The 20,435-nt window shown below is 55.6% G+C and overlaps 1 protein-coding gene across 4 annotated transcripts in view; it reads right to left on the bottom strand.

Moving 5' to 3' along the window:
• The window catches only part of DTX2 (deltex E3 ubiquitin ligase 2), a 34,524-nt gene that overhangs the window by 8,907 nt on the left and 5,182 nt on the right, over nt 1–20,435 (bottom strand). For all 4 annotated transcript variants that reach the window (XM_018040689.1, XM_018040687.1, XM_018040688.1 and 1 more), the window contains 3 exons: nt 13,651–14,005; nt 10,479–11,115; nt 4,496–4,596 (listed from right to left, as the gene is read on the bottom strand). In XM_018040689.1, the coding sequence (XP_017896178.1) occupies nt 4,496–4,596; nt 10,479–11,115; nt 13,651–13,918 (1,006 nt within the window). In that variant the 5' untranslated portion in view covers nt 13,919–14,005. The remainder of the gene's footprint in view (nt 1–4,495; nt 4,597–10,478; nt 11,116–13,650; nt 14,006–20,435) is intronic.

Raw genomic sequence — 20,435 nt, 5'->3', positions numbered from 1 at the left:
TCAGACAGCTCCTCTGGCTGTGGCGGGAGCACAGGGGCGGCCCACAGCGGGAGAAGCGGCAGCAGGCGGCCACCCCTAATGGACTATCCAATCTTGTCACTCCTTCCCCGGTGCCTGCAGGGCAGACGCCCCACTCCTCAGCCTGGTGCTCCACCCGCACCCTAGCTGACCCTGCCCCATGCTCCCTGAGGACCTGGAACCGGACACGTCCTCCTGCTGGAGGCACCACTCCTGCCACGCTCTCGGCTGCCCTGCGGTCCACAGCAGCCTCCACCCTCCCCTCCCCATCCCTGGAGCACCTCCTGCCCCGGAGAGGGGCTCTGGGCTTCCCCCCGCCACCCCCTTAGGGAGCTAACAGGTGTTCAGAATCTGGCCTACGGTCTAGGCACCATGGACAGGGAAGGCGGGCCCACTGCCCGCTCCAGGGGCGATCCAGAGTAGCCAGAGGAGAGCTGGCCCAGGGCTCCATCAGGCCCCACCGTGGCCCCCGCTAGAGAACAGAGGTTCTCAGCACAGCCCACGCGCCCAGCACAGGACAGCAGCAGAGGCTGGCGGCCCAGGCAGCGCTGGGCGCACTGTGCTGGCGGCTCCACAGGAGACACCAGAGTGCCCATCAGAACACCGAGTCTGGACGCTGGGCACTTGTTCAGCAGGCAGTGCGATGCCACAGCATCTCAAGGTTGTTCCTGGGCTCCAATGCGGCTCCCTTGGGAGCTAAACATTGGGTGGCCTGGATGACCAGCAGGCACGGGGTGCAGACAGACCGAAAGAGAGCAGTTCCTGGCGGGAACCCAGGAGTTGTGTGTGCTGACTGTGGTTTATTCCCCCAGAAGCCACCAGACCCTGCCATCAACCAGACCCCTCTCCCAGCTGCCCCTCCTTGACCACCCATCTAGAACGGCCATGTTCCCCTCCAGCTCATCTCCTCCACTCCGCTCCATTCTCAGCACCAGACGTAACGAGGGCTTCTGTCTTCGTGACTGTCTTCCCTGGTCACAGGGGAGACCCAGCCTCTGCCTGCTAGGGAGCAGACATCCCTGAGGCCACGCCATCAGCCCCGCGAGAGGCCAGCGTGGACAGCGCTGCTGCTGTTTCTAACGAAGGACTCGCTCTTCCTCATTCCAGCCACAGACAGTGAGTCTCAGTTCACACGCCTGCAGAGAAGCAGCCCTGGCTCTGCCGGTCTGCCTTCTTGTGAAAAAGTGTGAGGGTCATCCTGCAGCCAACACATCACAAATGCGGCATCCAGTGGAGAGGATGGGGGGAGGGCCACAAGGGGCCATCACAACTTCCCCAAGAGCCGGGGCTCAGGGATGCAGCCCCCCAAACTCCTAACATCCCCAAACAACTGTAACAGGGCGAACAAGCACAGCTTTTCCTGCTCTCATCTTCGTCTGCCAGAGCCCCCCGCAGGTCCCACACCGGGTCAGACGTGTGAACACCCCCTTTCTGACGCTCAGCGTTGGCCTTTCGTCTAGTGACTAGGCTAAGGTGCCAGCCTACCCTCCTCCTGCCCTGGCCTTACTAACCTGGCTTTGAGGCTGTTACCCCTCCCCCGGGGCTGACAGGCCTTGGCAGGTCCTGGCAGTGTAAAATGCAGACACTCCTCCTCCCTTGCTGGTTGGGAGCCTGGCCCCGGCCTGAGGGGCCCACTCCTCCCCACGGTCCTGAGGAAGGGGCCCTGGTCAGGCGGCAGGCAGTGAAGCCATCTCCCGAGGCACCTGGCAGACGGGGAGGCAGCCGCTCCTCCAGTGCAGGGCACACGCAGCCCTTTGGCAGCACGGCTGCTGGCCAGGAGCCTGCCTGAGAAACCCCGCGCCCAGGTGCTCACCTCAGTGCGGCATGAGCGCTCCCAGATCCATGACCAAATCCACAACCACTGCCCAGCTGAGACGTCTCTCCAGCCCCCGCTTCCTGGGGGTGGGCTGGGGTCCCTGGTCCCCTGGCGCCCCACACAGCCGCCCCAGCCACAGCGCGAGCCAGAGCCCTGCGTTCAGGGCAGGCGGCGTTCGGCCAGATTTGTCTACTCTTTCCTCGCCAGGAGCCACTCCTGGGCTTCGGGGTCTGTCTCCCTGACAAGCAAATGGGAGGTTGAAACACCTCCAGGATGGCTCTGAGTGCAAAGGTGGTGGGGATACAGAGAACAAGGCCGAGAGAGGGCCCCGGCCTCGAGAGCTCCTCAGCACCCCGGCCACTGCCAAGCTGCAGGCAGAGGCAACCGTGCTGGCATTAGGCCCTCAGCGACCGCAGAGCTGAATGGGGCTGGGCACCTGCAGGCTGGGCTTGCTCCCACAACCTCTCTCCAGCAGTACGTGTATGTGCGTGCGCGCACACACACACACACACACACGGGGCTGGGCACTTGCTCCCACAACCTCTCTCCAGCAGTACGTGTATGTGCATGCGCACGCACACACACACACACACACACACACACACACACACACACACACACACGGGGCTGGGCACCTGCAGGCTGGGCTTGCTCCCACAACCTCTCTCCAACAGTACATGTATGTGCGTGTGCACATACACACACACACACACACACACACACGGGGCTGGGCACCTGCACGCCGGGCTTGTTCCCACAACCTCTCTCCAGCAGTATGTGTATGCGTGTGTGTGCGCGCGCGCACACACACACACACGGGGCTGGGCACCTGCAGGCCAGGCTTGCTCCCGCAACCTCTCTCCAGCAGTACATGTATGTGCGTGTGCACGCACACACACACACACACACACGGGGCTGGGCACGTGCAGGCCGGGCTTACTCCCGCAACCTCTCTCCAACAGTACGTGTATGTGCGTGTGGGCGCGCACACACACACCCGGGGCTGGGCCCCTGCGGGCCGGGCTTGCTCCCGCAACCTCTCTCCAACAGTACATGTATGTGCGTGTGCGCACGCATGCACGCACACACACACACACACACACACACACACACACACACACGGGGCTGGGCACCTGCAAGCCGGGCTTGCTCCCGCAACCTTTCTCCAGCAGTTATGTGTATGCACGTGCGCACGCACACACGCGCGCACACACACACACACACACACCCATCTGTAGTGCCTGGGCTATGTGATGCCACAAGAAGACCTAAACTGGGCAGGAACTATCTAGTCATCTTTGCTCACTGTTCTCTCTGCCCCACCAGAGGGCTGATGGCTGAGCAGGTAAGTATGTTCCAGAGGGCTTGCTGGGCAGCATGTCCCCTCCTGGGTCCTTCCTGGCCCTACTCTCTTATCTCCACTACATCTCTGACTGGTCCTTCCATGTCCTTCAAGTGCTCTTCTTCCTGGTGGCCCACCCAGTCTCTGTAAGCTCGCACACTCCTGGGCGGGCAGACACCCCCCTACTCCACCTCACACTGCTCTTCTGAGCTGCCCATCCAAATCCCCCCGCCTCCAGGACAGCTCCACCGGCCACAGCCACAGCCATTAAACCACCAGACTTGGGAGCAGCACAGTGTCATAGCAAAGAGCCCAGATTCTGAGGCCAAGAACGCCTGGGGCTGAATCCCACTCTGTCCAGGACAGGCTGCCTGGCCTTGGGAGGTTTCTGGAATTCTTAGTGCATCAGTTTCCTCAAATGTAAAATGAGAATCAAAGTTCCTCCCCCACAGAGCTGCTATTGGGATGAAATGAGTCGCCTCCTTAGTCACAAGGACTTCTCTGTCAGCAGCACACATCAGGCCTCATTCTATTCCTTCCATCTCACAACCAGTGCAATCACTGAGTCAGAAACCCTTACCACCATCCACTGCCGCAGCCCTAGTCAGTGGTCAGCTGGCCTGGGGCGCGAAGCCTGGGTCCAGAGGGCCGCTCCGCCTCCAGCCTGGGCCCCTCCAACCCGCCTGTGCTATCACAGTGACTCACCCAGCACTCGGACTGCCTAGCTCCCCCACCGGCCTCCGCCTCTAAATGATGGCGGTTCACCAGACGCCTCGGTGTACCTTGCCATAGTTTACATTCCCCCTAAGTTAAAAAACAACTCTCAGTGGCTTCCCATCACCCACAGAAGGAATTCTGAAAACAGTTCAAAGGGGCAGGGTTAACAAACGACCTAGTGAGACACAAAAGCCACTTGCTCAAAACATGAACTCCAACCAAAAAAGTTGGAGGAACTCCCCCAAGGGGCCCTGTAGGGAAATGCCTAAAGCATGTCGGAACAGAAAAGCGACTCCTGAACCATAACCCAAGGTGATGTGAAAACGTAAAAGATGGAGAAAGTCGGCACTGGGCACCCACCATCATCAGGTACGATCCCCTCAACACTGAGACAAATGAGGGGGCACCCAGGCTCACTCACAGGGGGCGGGTCAACATCAATGAAAAAGGCGCTGCCCCCCAAGGAGCCCCTGTGGGTTTCCACAAGAACACAGAGGGTCAGAAGACCCCCTCCCCACAATCTCCTCCCCCTTCCCCACACATTCCCCGCCCCCAAGTCCCACCCCTGGCAGACATGTCTGGACCGGAGACCACCTGCCTACCTGCGAGGGCTTGCTGGACCCGGCTGGGCTTCGGCATCTTCATGGGCACCGTGGCGGGGACGCTCTGGGGGCTGCTCGCTGGACCGCTGGGCAGGGAGGCACTTGGGGAGAAGAAGGGGACAGAGCTCAATGTGAGGAGCTGACTTTGCAGAAACAGCCAGTGAGGAAGACACTGGTGCTGCTAAGGCCCCTTTGCGGTCTCACTTCCCCACAGCGGCCTCTGTGCGCTGAGGGCTTCTGGTTTTTAAGAGGAAAGATCCCGACGAAGAATATCTCAAAGGACGGGCGAAGAGGTCTGATGGTCATGACTCTCGAAAGCACTTCCTCCGTGAAAATCAACCAATAAAAGTCAGACTCCAGGTGGGGCACTGGGCAGGGGCAGGACACTGGGCAGGGAAGAGCACGGCTGGGGACAAGACTCGTCTTCTCACGCGGTATGGAGAACGAAGCGCTGGCTGCCGCAAAGTGCTCTCCTGGACAAGACTCTGAAGACAAATCACCGAAATAAGGACTCTGCGGTACCCAGAGCGGAAGTCCAACAGAAACCACTCCTAGTGGTCAAGACCAACACCACCAGTACAGTAACAGGCCAAACATCATCAGGAACTCCAAGAAAAGATGTTCTGAGAAAGAAATTAACACCCTTTTTGTGGTTTCTGCCAAAAGAGCATAACCTCAGTCTAATCATGAGAAAACATTTGATGAAACCAAATTAAGACCATTTGACAAAAGTGACTCTTTCAAAGTGTCAAGGTTACGGAAGATGAAGTAAGACTGAGGAGCGGTTTTATCCAGGGGAGGAGAGGAGGAATGACAACTGGATGGAGAGTGGGTTCATGGACCAAGAAGAGAACACCACAGAAAAAACTGATGAAAATCGGAAAAGTCCTTAGCTAATAGTCCCACACCAGTGACAAGTCTTTGGTTCTGGCAACTGCACTACGGTTATCATGAAAGGTGTTAACAAAAGAAGTCAAGTGACAGAGAGGTGGAAACTCCACTATTTTTGTAACTTTCCTGTAAATCCAAAATTAGTTTAAAATAAAGGAAAAAAAATTTTTTTAATGAAGGTCTTGCTTCCCACAGTGACTAATTCCAACTCTCTCACTTGGCTTTAAGCCATTATATATATATGTGTATATGTGTGTGTGTGATTATATTTCTATTGTTTCATTTTTTAAATATTTGTTGATTGATTTGACTGTACTAGGTCTTAGTTGCAGCATGTGGGATCTAGCTCCCTGACCAGGGATTGAACCAGGGACCCTTGCACTGGGGGCTCAGGGTCTCAGCCACTAGACCAGAAGCCATTATATTTTTAAATGGTAATAAATCCATGCCAGTAAGGGTTGTGGGGAGCCCCATACTGGAGATGGCTGATGCAGATGGCCCAAGATGCCTGCTACTCCCTCCTTGTCCCAGTGACTGTGTCCTCCAGCCCTGCTCATGTTCAAGATAATACAAGACGAAGGGTCCGCAGTCCCTAACTGGAGCTCCCCCAGGACAGGGCCTGGGTTCACTGGGCTCAGGACACAGCAAGAAGCTGGAAAGGTGCTCAGGAAACGATGGACGCCTCCAGCCTGCTGTGCTACCCTAGCAACGGCCAACAGCCCAGCAGCCACCTGCTTGTGGCAAATGCTTCTGGGAGCTCCTCCAGCCCCCTGCCTATCGCCAGCCTCGGGGCACAGATGCCGCTGGTGGACGCAACAGGGAGCTGGCTGGTTCTGGTCCACATCAGAAAATCTCAAACTGGCTGGTACTGGTTTTCACTTCTGGACTTTACGCTTCCTGCCGCCCATGTCTACCGTCAGCCCCAGGGGGACAATGGAACCGGGCCTGGATGCTCTGCTAAAGTGGTGGGGGAAGAGCTGGGCGTGCAGCACACCTGGCTAAGGCTTTGGCCCCACTAAGCTGTTTAATTTGAAGCCACACCCCACCCCCTTCCTGAGTGTGTTTCTTCAATTCTCAGGCTCTAGAAGTGAACGACTTGGAGAAGATACAGTCCTTGGAGGCGTCCTTCACTTCCTAAGCCAACTCAACAGGGAGCAAGGAGCCAGGAAGCGGGAAAGCCAAAGCCTGGCTCTGCTGCTCCAAGGGGCAACCCAGCGGGCTGGGCACCACAGGCCCAGCATGGCCAGGGCAGCGGGGTCTCCCCTTGCCGGTGAGGGGCCCATATCTGAGAGAGAAGGCCGAGGCTCAGCTTCTACCACAAGAATGAGAGCAGAAAGCAGACAGGCAGTAAGGCTTCCAACAGGCAGCTCACCAGGGAAGTGGGACCAGGAACCGTCAAAGTTCCATCTGCCTAGGGGTTTCCCAGTGTCACTGCCCCTGTGGCTTTCCCCAGCTCCTCCCCCATACGTTTCTCTGCTGTGATCAGAAGGGACAGAGAAAGGACCCAGCGGTTCCCACGATGGGGACTCTGAGGGGCAGACAGAGCCTCGGAGGTCACGGATCCCCCCGCACTGTCTGCTAAGAGCTCAGACTGAGAGAATGTTCTCTGCTGTGGGCATCGTTTGCCCATGAAGTGCCCTTCTGAGAATTCCTTCCTGTCAGCCTCCTGCCTGCCTATTGGGTTCCTGGGTCTACCTATTAAGCCCTCCCTGCCTTTCCCTTCTGAGAAACCATCTCCAGGAGCTTCCAAGTGGAGGTGAGAACACAGACAGATTCTCATCTTCTACTCAGACAGGATTGGACAGTCCTGGACAAGGGGCAGAGCTAGGAGGCAGGAGAGCAAGGCATGCAAAGCCTCCCTCCAGCTCCCCACGGGGGACCCTCTGAGCATGTGCGGTACAAGGTGCTTAAGGTGCAGACAGAGCCTGGGGACCCCACTGCCAGCAGCCACTGCGGGACACGTCGAGTCCCCTTTTCAAGCTTTACTTTCTCTCTCTGTAACATGAGAATAATCCCCTAAGGCCCCCTGGGTGGCTGCCAGGCTCAGTGTGCAGTACGATCCAAACGCCCACTGTGTCCTAGGTCCCAGTGGAGTGAGGCGGTTCTGGAGAGTTGTGGGGCCCTCACCAAATCCTAACCAACACAGCCCTGTCAGAGCAAAGGGAAACTTCTGCAACTGCCCTGGCCAACCTGGTAATTTTAAAAGGGGAAAAGAGAGACGTAGAGAGAGAACAGAGCTGAGCCGAGGGCTCACAGTGAGCGAGTCAGGAGTCAGGTCCCGCTGGAGTCCAGGACCCCAATCCCACAAGTTTAAAGAGCCTGACTGACAGCAGGAGGGAGCAGGGCACAACTTTCCCAGGCTGGGAGAACAGCAGCGACAAGAATAGAGCAGATGGACGAAAATGAGAGCCATTTTCCTAGGCCGGGTGAAGGGGCAAAGACCCCCGAGGCCTCGCTACAGTGAAGCTGCAACAGAGGGCTGCTCGTAATCACCGCCCCGAGTCAGCAGAGAGCTAACACCTCTATTAAACAACGGCACACCCGCTATTAAACAACGTGTGCGTGACACATTTTGGAAAGTCTTCCATCCAACATCACTGAAACACAAGTCTTGGTGCTTAAAGGGATAAACTTCAGCTACCAGGAAATTTACTTAAACCCGGCGGCACGTGTCTTCCCGATGGATTACTCACTCAGAGAAAGGCTCCTGGGGCACGAGGCGGGTCCGTCAGCTGAGGGTTTACCCAGATTGAGCAGGAAGGGATTTGAAACTACATGGGTTCCAAAAAGAGAACCCACAGGGGCTCCACAAATTTTCATTTCGCTCACTCACAGGTCCTTCCCAGGGGCTACCAGTAAACGCTGCTGGTCCCCAGGTTTCCCCAGTCCATGGCGCTGCCCACCCCATCGCCTTCCCCTCCTCACACCTGGTGACTTTAACCTGATGCTGCTGATGTTCACCTGGCCTGGAGAAGCTGCACCACAGCCGCTGGAGAACTGAGGTGCCAAGTGTTTTCAAATCCTCCTAGCCCGGCTGGGTGAAGAGGTCAGGGATTAATCAGACCCCCTCTGGCTCTACAACAGCTGTTCGAGATGGCAGACTATAGAGGGCCACACAAGTTAGACGTGGGAAGACTGACCCCTGCCAGTGAAAGACACCCCTCCCCGCTCCTGAAGGGATGGTCCAGGAGGTCAAAGTGAACCCCCCATCAGGAGGCAGGCCCCTCTGACCCTGCTTCCCCTACCAGAGCTGGTTGGCCCAGTTCCCACCTGGTTTACAAGGCAGGGTGGCAAGGCAAGCAGCAACACGCACGACCAAGCAGCAGAGGTGAGGCTACCTGGCCCCGCAGCCTTCCCTTCTGCAACCTGCCTGGACGGGGCCCTCAGGCTGGGGAGGGGAGACTCCAGAGAAATCTCAGGGGAGACCAATGGGAGCCCCGTGCCAGAAGAAAGCAACAAAGCCCAAGTGGTCGCCTGGCTCCTCCCAGAATCCCAGCTCTAGAACCTTCTAGAAACCTGCCTCAGTTAATGCGTCAGCACACAAGCCCCAGGAGGCTGCGCAAAGCTGACAGAGTCGTAAGAGTGGCTTCACCCTTAGTGATAACCCTTCTGGGCTGGCAGATATGACGTGTTTTTCTCTAAAATAGACTGACCCATGTACTGGAAGGGGCCTCACAGGGCACTGGGAAGGACTGGGTTGGCACAGAGCCCAGCATGCTTATGTCTCTGGAGAAGGCCCAAGCCTTACCCATGCTTCCAATTCCCAGAAAGACCTCAGATCCACGAGCCCCAACTTCAGAAAGGAAAAGACGTGCAGGAAGACACCGGGACCCAGTCGGCCCACCCTCTTCTCTGCTCCGGCAGCCTCTGCACGCACCCATCAGGACGCCCTGTCTTTCTCTCACTCCGTCTTTCAAATGGCTTTCAGAGTTCCACATGCCCCACGTGTCCCGCAAGGGGCCTGGGTTTGAGCCCAGCTCTGCCACGTCCTGGCTATGCTGCCAACCCCGCCAGCCTCAACATGCTCCCCTGGAATCTAGGGACATCACCTACCACAGGCCGTTGGGAGGATCCGGGGAAACCGAGCCTGGCTATAATGGGTGCTCGGTGAGCGAAGCTGTCACTGTCTTATCAAAGCCGGACGGGTCCTCTGGAAAAAAACACTAGAGGCCCCAGAAGCTGCCAAGGAGGTCTCACACTGGGAAGCTTTGGCCCTCCTCATGGTCAGGAGGGCTGGGATGGGTGAGCGAGGTGGCACCAAGATGCTGACTTTCCGGGGAACGGGGCAGCCACAGGTCCCCATGTCCAGTCACCGCCTGCTGAGGCCACCCTCTCTCAGAAATCTGCCCCCATCCCGCCCACCACTGTGAATCCTCAAAACGTTCTGCAGGCCCCAGACTCTCAATAATGATCAACGCTGAGGCCCTTGGTCAGGGACAGGTGTCTGAACTTCCCAGAAGCATCCACCACTGGCCACTCCAGGGTTTTCCCACTTTGAAGTGTCACCTAACTTAGATGGGGCCATTTCCTCACTTTCTCAGGGTGCCCTAGGGACCCGACTGTACCCCAGGGGCCAGTACAGCAGCCAGCCTATATCACCTGCTGCCACCCCACACACTCAGCTTTTTGCTCTTTCCTCAACCAATTGTTAAACACCAAAACTGGGCTCGGGGAGAGGACTGGCCCTTCTGTGTCTGTGATTTCAGGGCCGGGCACACAGCGGGAGTCAGTGAAACGTCCTCGTGTACCCAGCTGGGGCACACACACACAGCCAAAGGATCTAACTGCTCAGAGAGCCCAATTCTCCTCCGCCAATGAACAGATCACTGGGTGTTAACCCACGTGGCAACTATCAGCACTCACGCGCCAGAGGTCGTGGAGGTCGGGGGGGACACAAGGCTGTGGATGGCCATGGTCCCCTGGCACCATGTGACACACGCAGAGGACATGAGGAAGTAGTGGGGACCACCAAGGAGGCAGGCGCCAGATCTTCCCGGCACTGGGGGAGCCTTCCCAGCTAAACAAGGGCGGAAACCCAAGGCCCTGACAAAGCACATGGCTGGACACAACAGCCATCAGGAACACAAGATACCTGGCTGCGCGGGTGGCGGACGGTCCTGAGGGCTGGTGCTGCAATGCCAGGTGGGAGAGGCTGGAGCGGCAGAGGGGCGTGCTCCCCAGGGAGGACGGCGCCCCGGCCCAGGGGTTGGTGGTGTTTAGCCTGGGCGCAGACCTGGCCCCGGAGAGGGAGGGCTTGTTGTACGGAGCAAAGGTCTGGTGGGTCCCCCAAACAATGGCGGTCCTGTGGGGGGGCTGGGGGACGGGGTAGGCGGGGAGGTTGGTCATGGAGTGGCGGTAGCGGCCTGACACGGGGCCAGTGGTACCACCGCTGAGGCACTGTTGGCAAGAGCAGGCGACGCCTGTGTGGCCTGGCGGGGCGATGATGGTGGTCACCGGGTACGGGGGCCCCGCCTGGCGCCGCACACTCCGGCAGAAGCTGGAAGTCTTGTTGGTCTGCGTGTGGGTGGCATAGTTGACGGTGTAGTTGTACCCCAGGGGCGCCAAGTCCACGAGCTGGTTGCCCTGGGCCACCTGCTGCTCCAGGTAGTCGCAGACGCTGGCCTCGTAGGCCGTCCAGGAGTTGTCGTCACCCAGCCACTCCCAGATGACGCCCCGGCCGGGGGCCGAGTGCTGCGGGAACAGGTGCCTCCGCACGGCCCGCATGGTGCCTGCGTTAAACGGAGGGACGCACGTCAACAGCTCATCTGTCGGCCCCTCACCACCCTCAAACCAGGGGGGTTTAAAATTCTCTTTGTTCTCTACAGCCAACATAAGATAATGTGGTCACAGTCTATATACATGGGTCATGCTGCTGTCTGGTCTAAAGGCTGACACTGATGACTCTCTCCAAATTTGGGATGAAAGGTAGAGAGCACTCTCTGTGCAAAGAAACTGCGGACCAAAGGGATGAACTGGCCTTCCTCAGCGGGACTAGGGGACGCTGGACGCTTAAAGACCAGCTGTGGCTCAGGCTTGACGAGGCTTCTCAAAACATTCCTAAAGGTGAAACCTGTGTGGGCTGACTGAAGAAACCGGAACAAAAATGTCTGAAGAAGATGAAACCATCTATAATCCAACCACCGAGTGGAAAGCACACTTCATATATTGCAATATATTCCTACCCATCTAGTCTTCTAAGCACATACATTTAGGTGCAGCTGACAATCAGTGAAAACCTTTCCTATTTCCATGTACTATGCCGTAAGTAGTTCTTAGGTCTCCAAGACTGTGTGAAACTCATTTACTTTTTTTGTAATTTTTTTTTTGGGCTCCATGGCATGTGGGATCTTAGTTCTCCCACCAGGGATGAAACCTGTGACCCCTTGCAAAGTGGAAGCGCAGAGTCTTAACCACTGGACAGCCAGAGAAGTCCCAGAAACTCATTAACTTTTACAGACTTTTCTTACATGGATATACGTGGATTCCCTTGGACTTCTCAGGTGGCAACTATTAGGAGACACCTGTGGTTAGCTTATATGAATAAACCAAATTGCATGATTACGGAAAGGAGAAAAGGGAAAAATCAATTTGGGCCATGCTTCCAACAGCATGCAACAGTACTTGCTGAAAGATGACCACTGGGATTACCCTCTACCTGGTCTCCTGACCTCAGCAGCCAGAGCGATACATTTAACCCCCAAATCAGATGATGTCACTCTTCTGCCCAAGTCCTTCCTGGCCTCCTCCTTTCAGAAGAAAAGCTGAAGTCCCTTCAAGGGACAGAAAGCCCTGCACAAGCTGCCCTTCCCCCTGGCCTGTGCCTGGCTCTTCCTGGTGACCAGGCCACGCAAGCTCAGAATAACCTCTCTCTACACTTTACACACCCTCAAAAACAGAAACACTCACTGACCCAACCATACATGGGTCACGAATTATTTATCTTGCTCGCTGTCTTTCTTGGTGACTGCAAATGTCATGAGGGCTGGGACTTATATCTGCATCCGCTGCCTGGAAGCCCGAGTCCTCACACCCCCGAGAAGGCTGCTATGGGATCAGAGCTGGATTCTTCAGGCTGTGCACCAGTGCATTTTGGGCCGACAGTTCCTTGTCGTGGGGCCAGTCCTGAATGCTGTAGGGTGTTTATTTTGTAGCATCCCAGGCCTCTCGGAGAAGGCAATGGCCCCCCACTCCAGTACTCTTGCCTGGAAAATCCCATGGACGGAGGAGCCTGGTAGGCTGCAGTCCATGGGGTTGCTGAGTCGGACACGACTGAGCGACTTCATTTTCACTTTTCACTTTCATGCACTGGAGAAGGAAATGGCAACCCACTCCAGTGTTCTTGCCTGGAGAATCCCAGGGATGGGGGAGCCTCGTGGGCTGCTGTCTCTGGGGTCACGCAGAGTCGGACACGACTGAAGCAACTTAGCAGCAGCAGGCCTCTACTTACTAGATGCTGGTATTACCCACCCCACAGTCCTGACAGTCAAAAACGTCCCCACACGTTGCCCAGTGTACCAGGAGACAAAGTCACCCTCAGCTGAGAACCACTAATTTAGAGGGACAGGCACAGCTCTGGGAAGAAGCTGGCGGCCCCATTCTCGGTAATGCTGATCACTGCTGCTGCAGCTGCTCAGCTGCTTCAGTCGCGTCCAACTCTTTGCAACCCCATGGACCGTAGCCTGCCAGGCTCCTCTATTCGTAGAATTCTCCACGCAAGGACACTGGAGTGGGTTGCCATGCCCTCCTCCCGGGGATCTTCCCGACCCAGGGATTGAACCCAGGTCTCCTGCATTGCAGGTGGATTCTTTACCACTGAGCCACCAGGGAAGCCCCTACTATTAATATTCACATAGGAAAGAAACATGAGTGCACAGGAGAGTGGACTAACCACCCAGGAGACACAGCTGTCCTTCAAGAGCCAGAATTCATCACCAGGCCCTCTTCCCTAGCACGGTGTGCCACCCCCATGCTGGCTGGCCTGCTTGCCTGCTGCTTGCTAGACCTTGGAATCTCTATAGGCAGTTCTGCTTTGGGAGACAAGGGCAAGGGGCTGGGACGGCCTCTGCACTGTTTCAAGGCACCCTGTACCACAACGCGGTACCTCACACACTGTGTGGAACCTGCTATCACTCAGCATCGCCTCCTGACCCTGTGCATTTCAGAGGCAGGATGACGCTGAGTCAACTCTGTGACCCGAACACAGAGCACAATGCCCGGCCCGAAGTAGACACCTAGACACACGCTAGAGGCAGGAAGGGTCTTACCAGTGTCCTGGCGGAACTGCGTCCAGCTGGGGAGGTCGATGATGTAGGGAGCCAGCGAGGGGTCGGCTTGGCCTAAGGGGATGCTGTGGGCCAGGCTCCCCAGTCCGAAGCGCTGGCCCTTCTGCTGCACAAACTGCTGCTCGATGTAGCTGCAGACGGCGGCGCTGTAGGGGTGCCAGGTGCCCAGCCCGTCCTGCCATTCCCACACGGCCACTGCCACCGGGCTGGTGTACACCTGAGCCAGGGAAGGGCTTGGGGCCATGGCCATCTTCCCCAGGACTCCCCGACTTTCCCAATGGGTTCAGACCACACTGGGCTGGAGTCTTGGGTTCATTGCCCAGTGCTGCCAGGAGACCTGTAAAAAAGACAGACAAGCGGTTACCCACACTCACGGTGGCACTGCCCGGGTCAGTCTGGGTGAAGGGAAAAGATCGTGCTTTTCCAGTCACTTTTTCCCTAATACCTTAAAAGCTTCGTGAACCAAATACCTCACCCTGTCTCTCTGCTCAGGCAGCCAGTAAGAATTCAGTATCAACCTAGCAGGGCTCTTGCCTCTACAAATGTCCGGGAAGACACAGTGACTGAATTCTCGGTGCTAACCATCAGCCCTGCTTCTGTCCTTTTACCAATACTTTCCCTCTGGCCCAGCTACTAAGTGTATCTTTTGACAGCATATTTTCACGAGTTGCCTCAAATCCTTCGTGGACTGGAGCCATGAGGACGCTTTACACCTGTGTGGGGATGCCACAGTTTCCAAAGTAGGTTTGTTAAGACACAAAACAATACCTGCTGTGTTACAAATCAGAAAAAAAAAAAAAACAGAGTCTCAGAAAGGACCAGGGGCTCAAGGGCAGCCCAGGGTCAATGGCAGAGCAGGGACTCAAAGCTGGGGTGGGTACCAGCCCCACCCAGGCCTCCAGGGCCCCCTGGGCTCCCGCACCATTAACCGTGAAGCCCAAGACGGACATACAAATCCCTGGGCGCCGAGGTCCTCCTTCCCCGGCCTCTCTGAGCCCCACCCCCGGGTCCTGGGCCTCGCTGACCAGCGGCCAGTTCCAGAGACTTTACACCCATCTCCCAAGGCCTCCTCCCAGTCACCCCCGCCTAGCTGCATCATTCGGGGTTTTCCCAGGCCACCCGTCGCATGAACTTCTCCTCCACGGCACCATGGAATATATACTGGGGTAATGGCAGTCCCGGTCTTTCTGTCCCCCTCAGATGGCAGACACCTCACGAGTCGGCCTTGTCGACAGCCCCATCACCAGCCCCAGCACGGGCCATGTCACGCAGCATGAGTTTGACAGGGATTAGCTCCAAGCACAGCTGAATTCAGGAGCAGATGACAATTCCTGTGCCTGCAAGTGTCTGAAGGAGAGGGGGGCTGTGGACACACAGGGTGGCAGTGCCCAGAGCACCAGCTCCAGGGGTGCGAGGGGAACTGGGCCGACGTTCAGTGACAAACACCAAAGGGACTCATCTCAGTTAAGTGGAACACTGTCAAGGCGGTATTTCTCCCACTTTATGGACAGGAAACTAAGGCTCCAAGAAGTCAAGGCATTACTGAAGGCCACACATACAGTGCTGAGTGACAGCAGAGTGCAGACCCAGATCAACCCGAGCTCATGCCCTTTCTCTCAGCAGGGAAAGCTCAGTCTGGGCTCTACATCGAGCTCCACTTTCAGGCCCCACTTAGGGAGGAGAGGAGGGGGCAAGAAGGGGAGGGAAAGAGGATCCTGAGTCTCAAGCCGTGAGCACCTTCAGCTGTGACGTCCACGGAGGGCCCTGGTGCCAAGAGGGTCCCAGTTACGGGATCTGCTCCAGTTCCCACACAACCCTGTCCCCGAGACTGCGCTCCAGCAGGGTTTCCGTAAGAAGGCTGAGACCATCTGCCCCACAAGGAAGGCAGACCTGGGGCAGCACGTGGAAAGGAAGGGGCATGGGCTCTGGCGCCCACACACCGCTTACTCGCGGTGCTCCACTTGTCTTTTGATGAAGGTGGCCAGCCCCTCCCAGCCTGACTTCCCGTGGACACGGCCACACCACCCTCTACTCTAAGTGCACTCCTCAGGGACTCAGACGGACAGGTGTGCTAAGGCACCAGCAGGTATCAACAGGCCTGGGCCTCCCTCCCTTTCCCTGACCCCTCCATCCCATCCCTGCCTCCCCCTCGAGTCTGGGGGAGGAGCGGTGGCCCAGGGCGGCTCCGTGCTACCTGAGAGCACAGGCGGTGAGTCAGGCCAGAGATAACTCTGAGCACACCTGGGGGAGCCAGGCCTGCCCCTGAGCTGCAACCGCTTCAACAGATGCACACCTCCCACCCTGAAGAACCAGACCCGGGATGCCCTTGAGATGGCTGGAGGGTTTATTAGCTCAGCGCCTGCAATTAGAGGTCCCTGGAACGACATCCAGGTACAAATCACAGGTCTGGTTTCGGGGCCAATTACTCCTGAGCCCAGACTTTCCCCCAGCACCTCCTGACAGGCATCACTCATTTTTCAGCCAGAGGGGGAGCCTCCCAGTTACCAGCACACGCGGTATGCTCCAGCATGTCCACACATCCCCAGGTGAACCGACTTGGAGAAGTCTGCCAAACAGCCTGAGAATTCTGCTTGAGAACCTCAGCTAGAGCTGCAGACTGCAGGCACACCACAGTCCAGGCTGGCAGGGTCCTGGAGACCCAGAGATGAGAAAGACCCAGCACACGGCCCCTCCGTGACCGGCCGCTGTCCCCACTAATACAAGGCCTCCACTTTTTGTCCAGCTGCATCAAATCCCAGCAAGTCCCAAAATATCTGGAGCCGATTCCCACCTCCCAGCCGTGGACCCTGCTGCCCGTGTCCCGAGTCCCATCCTCTCCGCATCTGAGCCCCCAGCAAACTTGCCCATTTTTCCAGGCTCAGCCAGAGCCCCTTTCCGAGCCCTCCGACCAGGTGCTTGCCAGAAAATGCTGACTCCACCCTCCTGTGCGTCCTCACCGCATATCCTGCTTATCTGAACCGGACCACACTGATTGGTTTCAGCGTCTGGCCCCCCTCCCACACCATCCTAATGCGAACTCCCAGAGGGCAGAGCCGAGGCTGACCCAAAGCTGGAGCTGCGGTTCTTCAAACACCCCAAATCCTAGAGGGGCTGAAACACACACAACAAGGGAGGAGCACCTTTCACTCCAGGGGCCTGGGGCGGGCCTGGGGCAAGGCCCAGGATGCCCACTGCTGTTCCCCCTCAAAGGCAGCAGTTACACACACACAGCAGCCAGTCAAGGCACCCATTCTCTGTTACAGCCTCAACCACCCCCAAGCCGCAGTTCAAAAACCTAATTTGTTTTGGCTCTTAATGATGGGGCTATTTAGGGTGCTCTTAATTATGAAAACTATTATTCTAATTGGCCATGGGAAAAAAAGCCTCAGTCTGGGGGCCACCTAAATACTTTACAATAATGGAGTAAGGGAATTCTGAAATAAATTATGGTACATCCCAATGATGGAATGTGAGTCTTTAAAAGGCTTTCAGACCTAGGATAACTCTCCTGACAAATAAAAACACAGGGTATGTAAGCACGCACACTGTGCTCTCATGTAGGCAGGTGCACCGTTTACTGAACGTCTACTGCAAGGCAGGCACTCTGCCCAGTGTCCTGTCATCCTGCTCTCTCAACCCTCAATCGCCCCTGAAGGTAGAAATTATCCCCATTTTACAGACGCAGGAACTGAGGCCAAAAGAAATAAAAAATGTATTCAAGGTCAGGTGGCCAGTCTGTGACACCATGAAGCCCATGTTCTTTCTACCTTATATAAGTGAATTTTCAAAAGGTTGGAAGGAACAAATCTTGACATGTTACTAGGGGCGATGGAGTTGAGTATGGGATATATGTTCTTTACTTCTCTCTATACTGGCAGATGTTCTACAACGATCATATTACTTACGATGATTGGACCAGAATTATCTTTAAAAAATGTATTAACAACTTGACCACAAGAAAAACCATCCTGCCTTCCCTTGCATTCTTCCCTCAGATTTAGCCACAACCAACCCCTTCCCGGCCCCTGGTCCCAAGGCACAGCAGGACCCTGCTGTTCTACCAGAGAGGTGTTTGACACAAAAGAGAAGAGTTACGTGTGTCTGAGAGTCCTTCTATTCCTAGGGGATTTAGGAAAGCTTTAGAACAAGATCTGAGCTGACACAGGAATCCGAGTGAAACTCATCCCGCCTAATTGTGGGGCTCCAAGTCGGGGAGCCACACGAGTGGATCCCCTTACAGTTGAGGCCTCCAGGAAGAAGGCCCCAAGCGTGGTTTTAAACTGGTGCCCAGACTGAGGGATTATCAATGTGCCAACATGTGACGACCCATTTCCTCCCCCTTGAGTCCCACTGAAATACGAAGCGGCCTAGCCCAAGCCTGAATGGGCACACGCAATGATCCTGGGACAGTCACAGCCCCTCTCCTGGGCTCAACTGCTCAGGGGGTTAGATGGGTTTTCGAGCCTTTTATAAACAGCAGTACCCTTTTCCAAATGTGACCGTACACCTCCCATCAATAACACAAAATGTAAAAACGTGGGGTGCTCTACCACAGAAGGTGCCCTCTATTTCCGACTCCGAGAGGCCCAGGAAGCTGCTGTGCAGGACAGAGGCGTCTGAGGGGCACGGGTTGGAGACCAGTGAGACTGGGTGACCTTAAGCCCTATTTTCTAAGCTGCCTCTCTTTCGGGTGCTTTCCCAGAAGCACGGGCCTGCAACTCCACACTCCACCAGCTGACACAGTAAGCATGACCAGTAACCAGAGCATGACCTTGAAAGACCTGTTATGGGCAGCTGGCCACCCGGGCACTGTCAGAAAGCATTCCCATGGACCTGGGAAAGTCGAATCCTGTGCAAAGACATATCAAAGAAATGTTCTCCTTTGCTAGACGTGTTGTTTTTAACACAATGGAGTATTATTTTTCTGCCTCTCAAAGCCATAAAAATAACTTAATTTCAATACACAGTCCTACAAGAGTACACGGAGAAGTCAGACTGCTGGGAAGGATAAACCCCTTCCAGAAAACAGTCTGGTAATATGTATCAAGAGGTTTAAAAATGTTCACTCAGGGGACTTCCTTGGCGGTCCAGTGGTTAAGACTCCATGCTTCCACTGCAGAGGGCGCAAGTTCAATCCCTGGTCAGGAAACTAAGATCCTGCATGCCCCATGGTGAGGCCATCACTTGCTTTGACCCAATCATTAAGAAATCTATCTAAGGAGATTAGAGGAAAACGTCAACATAAAGCTATTCTCCACAGCACTACTTTAACTTGGTAAAGAGAAGCAGAGAGAAAACTCAGTAGAAATGTACCCAAATGCTAACAACCACTGCCTTTGAGTGGAGAAACTGCAGGAGACCTTCTGTTTAACTTCTGAACTTTTCCCATTTTTTAAAGTGGGAAAGTTTTACTTCTGTTATCAGAAACAAACCTCTACAATGCCCACAACTTTCAAAAGATCATAAATAGGAACTAAACCTCCACCGCTGTTAACCTACCATCCTGACTTTAGACGGCCACTCCCGTCCCAATGGGGTTTCATTAACAGGCCTGTCAAAGCACCATGGTGCCTCCTTGCCAAGAGACACACACCCCACCCCTGAGTTCCCAGAAAGTGCAAAAAACACACCATCCAAGGACCTGGATTATTACAACAGGAGCACTGCAAGGTAGGGCTTTGGTTTAGACAAGGGATGGCTCCATCAAGTGCCACTCAGACCTTACTAGGCTCCTGAAGGATGGAAGGACTAACACTTGAGTTGTCCCTTGCACGCTGGGGCTGCAAGACGGAATTGACAACTCCTCTCCTGGCTTGTGCCTGTCTGGGCCTCCAAAGGCAGGTCTGAGCAGACTATCCCAAATGGGGTTCAGAAAGCCACACAGTATCCAGAGGGTGAGCCCTGGTGACCGACAGTTGCTCCATGGACAACCTCCTCCACCAGCACCAAGAACCCGCTGCCCCTTCTTTGGCCAGGAGCAAACTGACCACCCACAGGTCATCAGAGGGCTGAGCCCTGGTTCCCAGGCCTACCCTGAGGCCAGAATGTGGGAGCCGAGGAAGCAATGGCAGGCACAGTGGCCAGCAACAAGAGCTTACTATGTATACCAGGCCAGTGCTGGCTAAGTATCTTCTAAGTGTTCTCACTTAATCTTTACAATACTGGACAGGGTATTATCTCTGTTTTATAAATGAGAAAACTGAGGCAAAAGATAAGCAAGTTGCCTGAGAAGTCACAGGTACGTGCTGTGCTGTGTTCAGCAGCTCAGTCGCGACCGACTCTTTGTGACCCCGTGGACTGTAGCCCACAAGGCTCCTCCATCCCTGGGGATTCTCCAGGCAAGAGCACTGGACTGGGTTGCCATGCCCTCCTCCAGGGGATCTTCCCAACACAGTGATCGATCCCAGGTCTCCCGCATTGCAGGTGGATTCTTTACCATCTGAGCCACCAGGGAAGCCCAAGAATACTAGAGTGGGTAGCTGATCCCTTCTCCAGGGGAACTTCCCAACTCAGGAATTGAACCGGGGTCTCCTGCATTGTAGGAGGATTCTTTACCAGCTGAGCTACGTGGGAAACCCAGTCACAGGTTTCCCAAATCAGTTTGCAGAGGGAGAAGTTGATGTGGGCAAATCAGCCTGCCAGATGTGTCTGCTCAGCCTACTACAGTTTGTAAATTTTACAGATTGAGCCAATGTTTTAAAATTAGGATAAATCAGTCAATCAATCCAGATTTCCAGCTTCTCTTGAAAACCAGAAAACCTGGCAAC

Source organism: Capra hircus, chromosome 25, assembly GCF_001704415.2.
Source record: "Capra hircus breed San Clemente chromosome 25, ASM170441v1, whole genome shotgun sequence".
In the NCBI taxonomy this organism is placed as follows: domain Eukaryota; kingdom Metazoa; phylum Chordata; class Mammalia; order Artiodactyla; family Bovidae; genus Capra; species Capra hircus.
The sequence above is the reverse complement of the archived record's forward strand: the minus strand, read 5'-3'. Positions and strand labels throughout refer to the sequence as shown.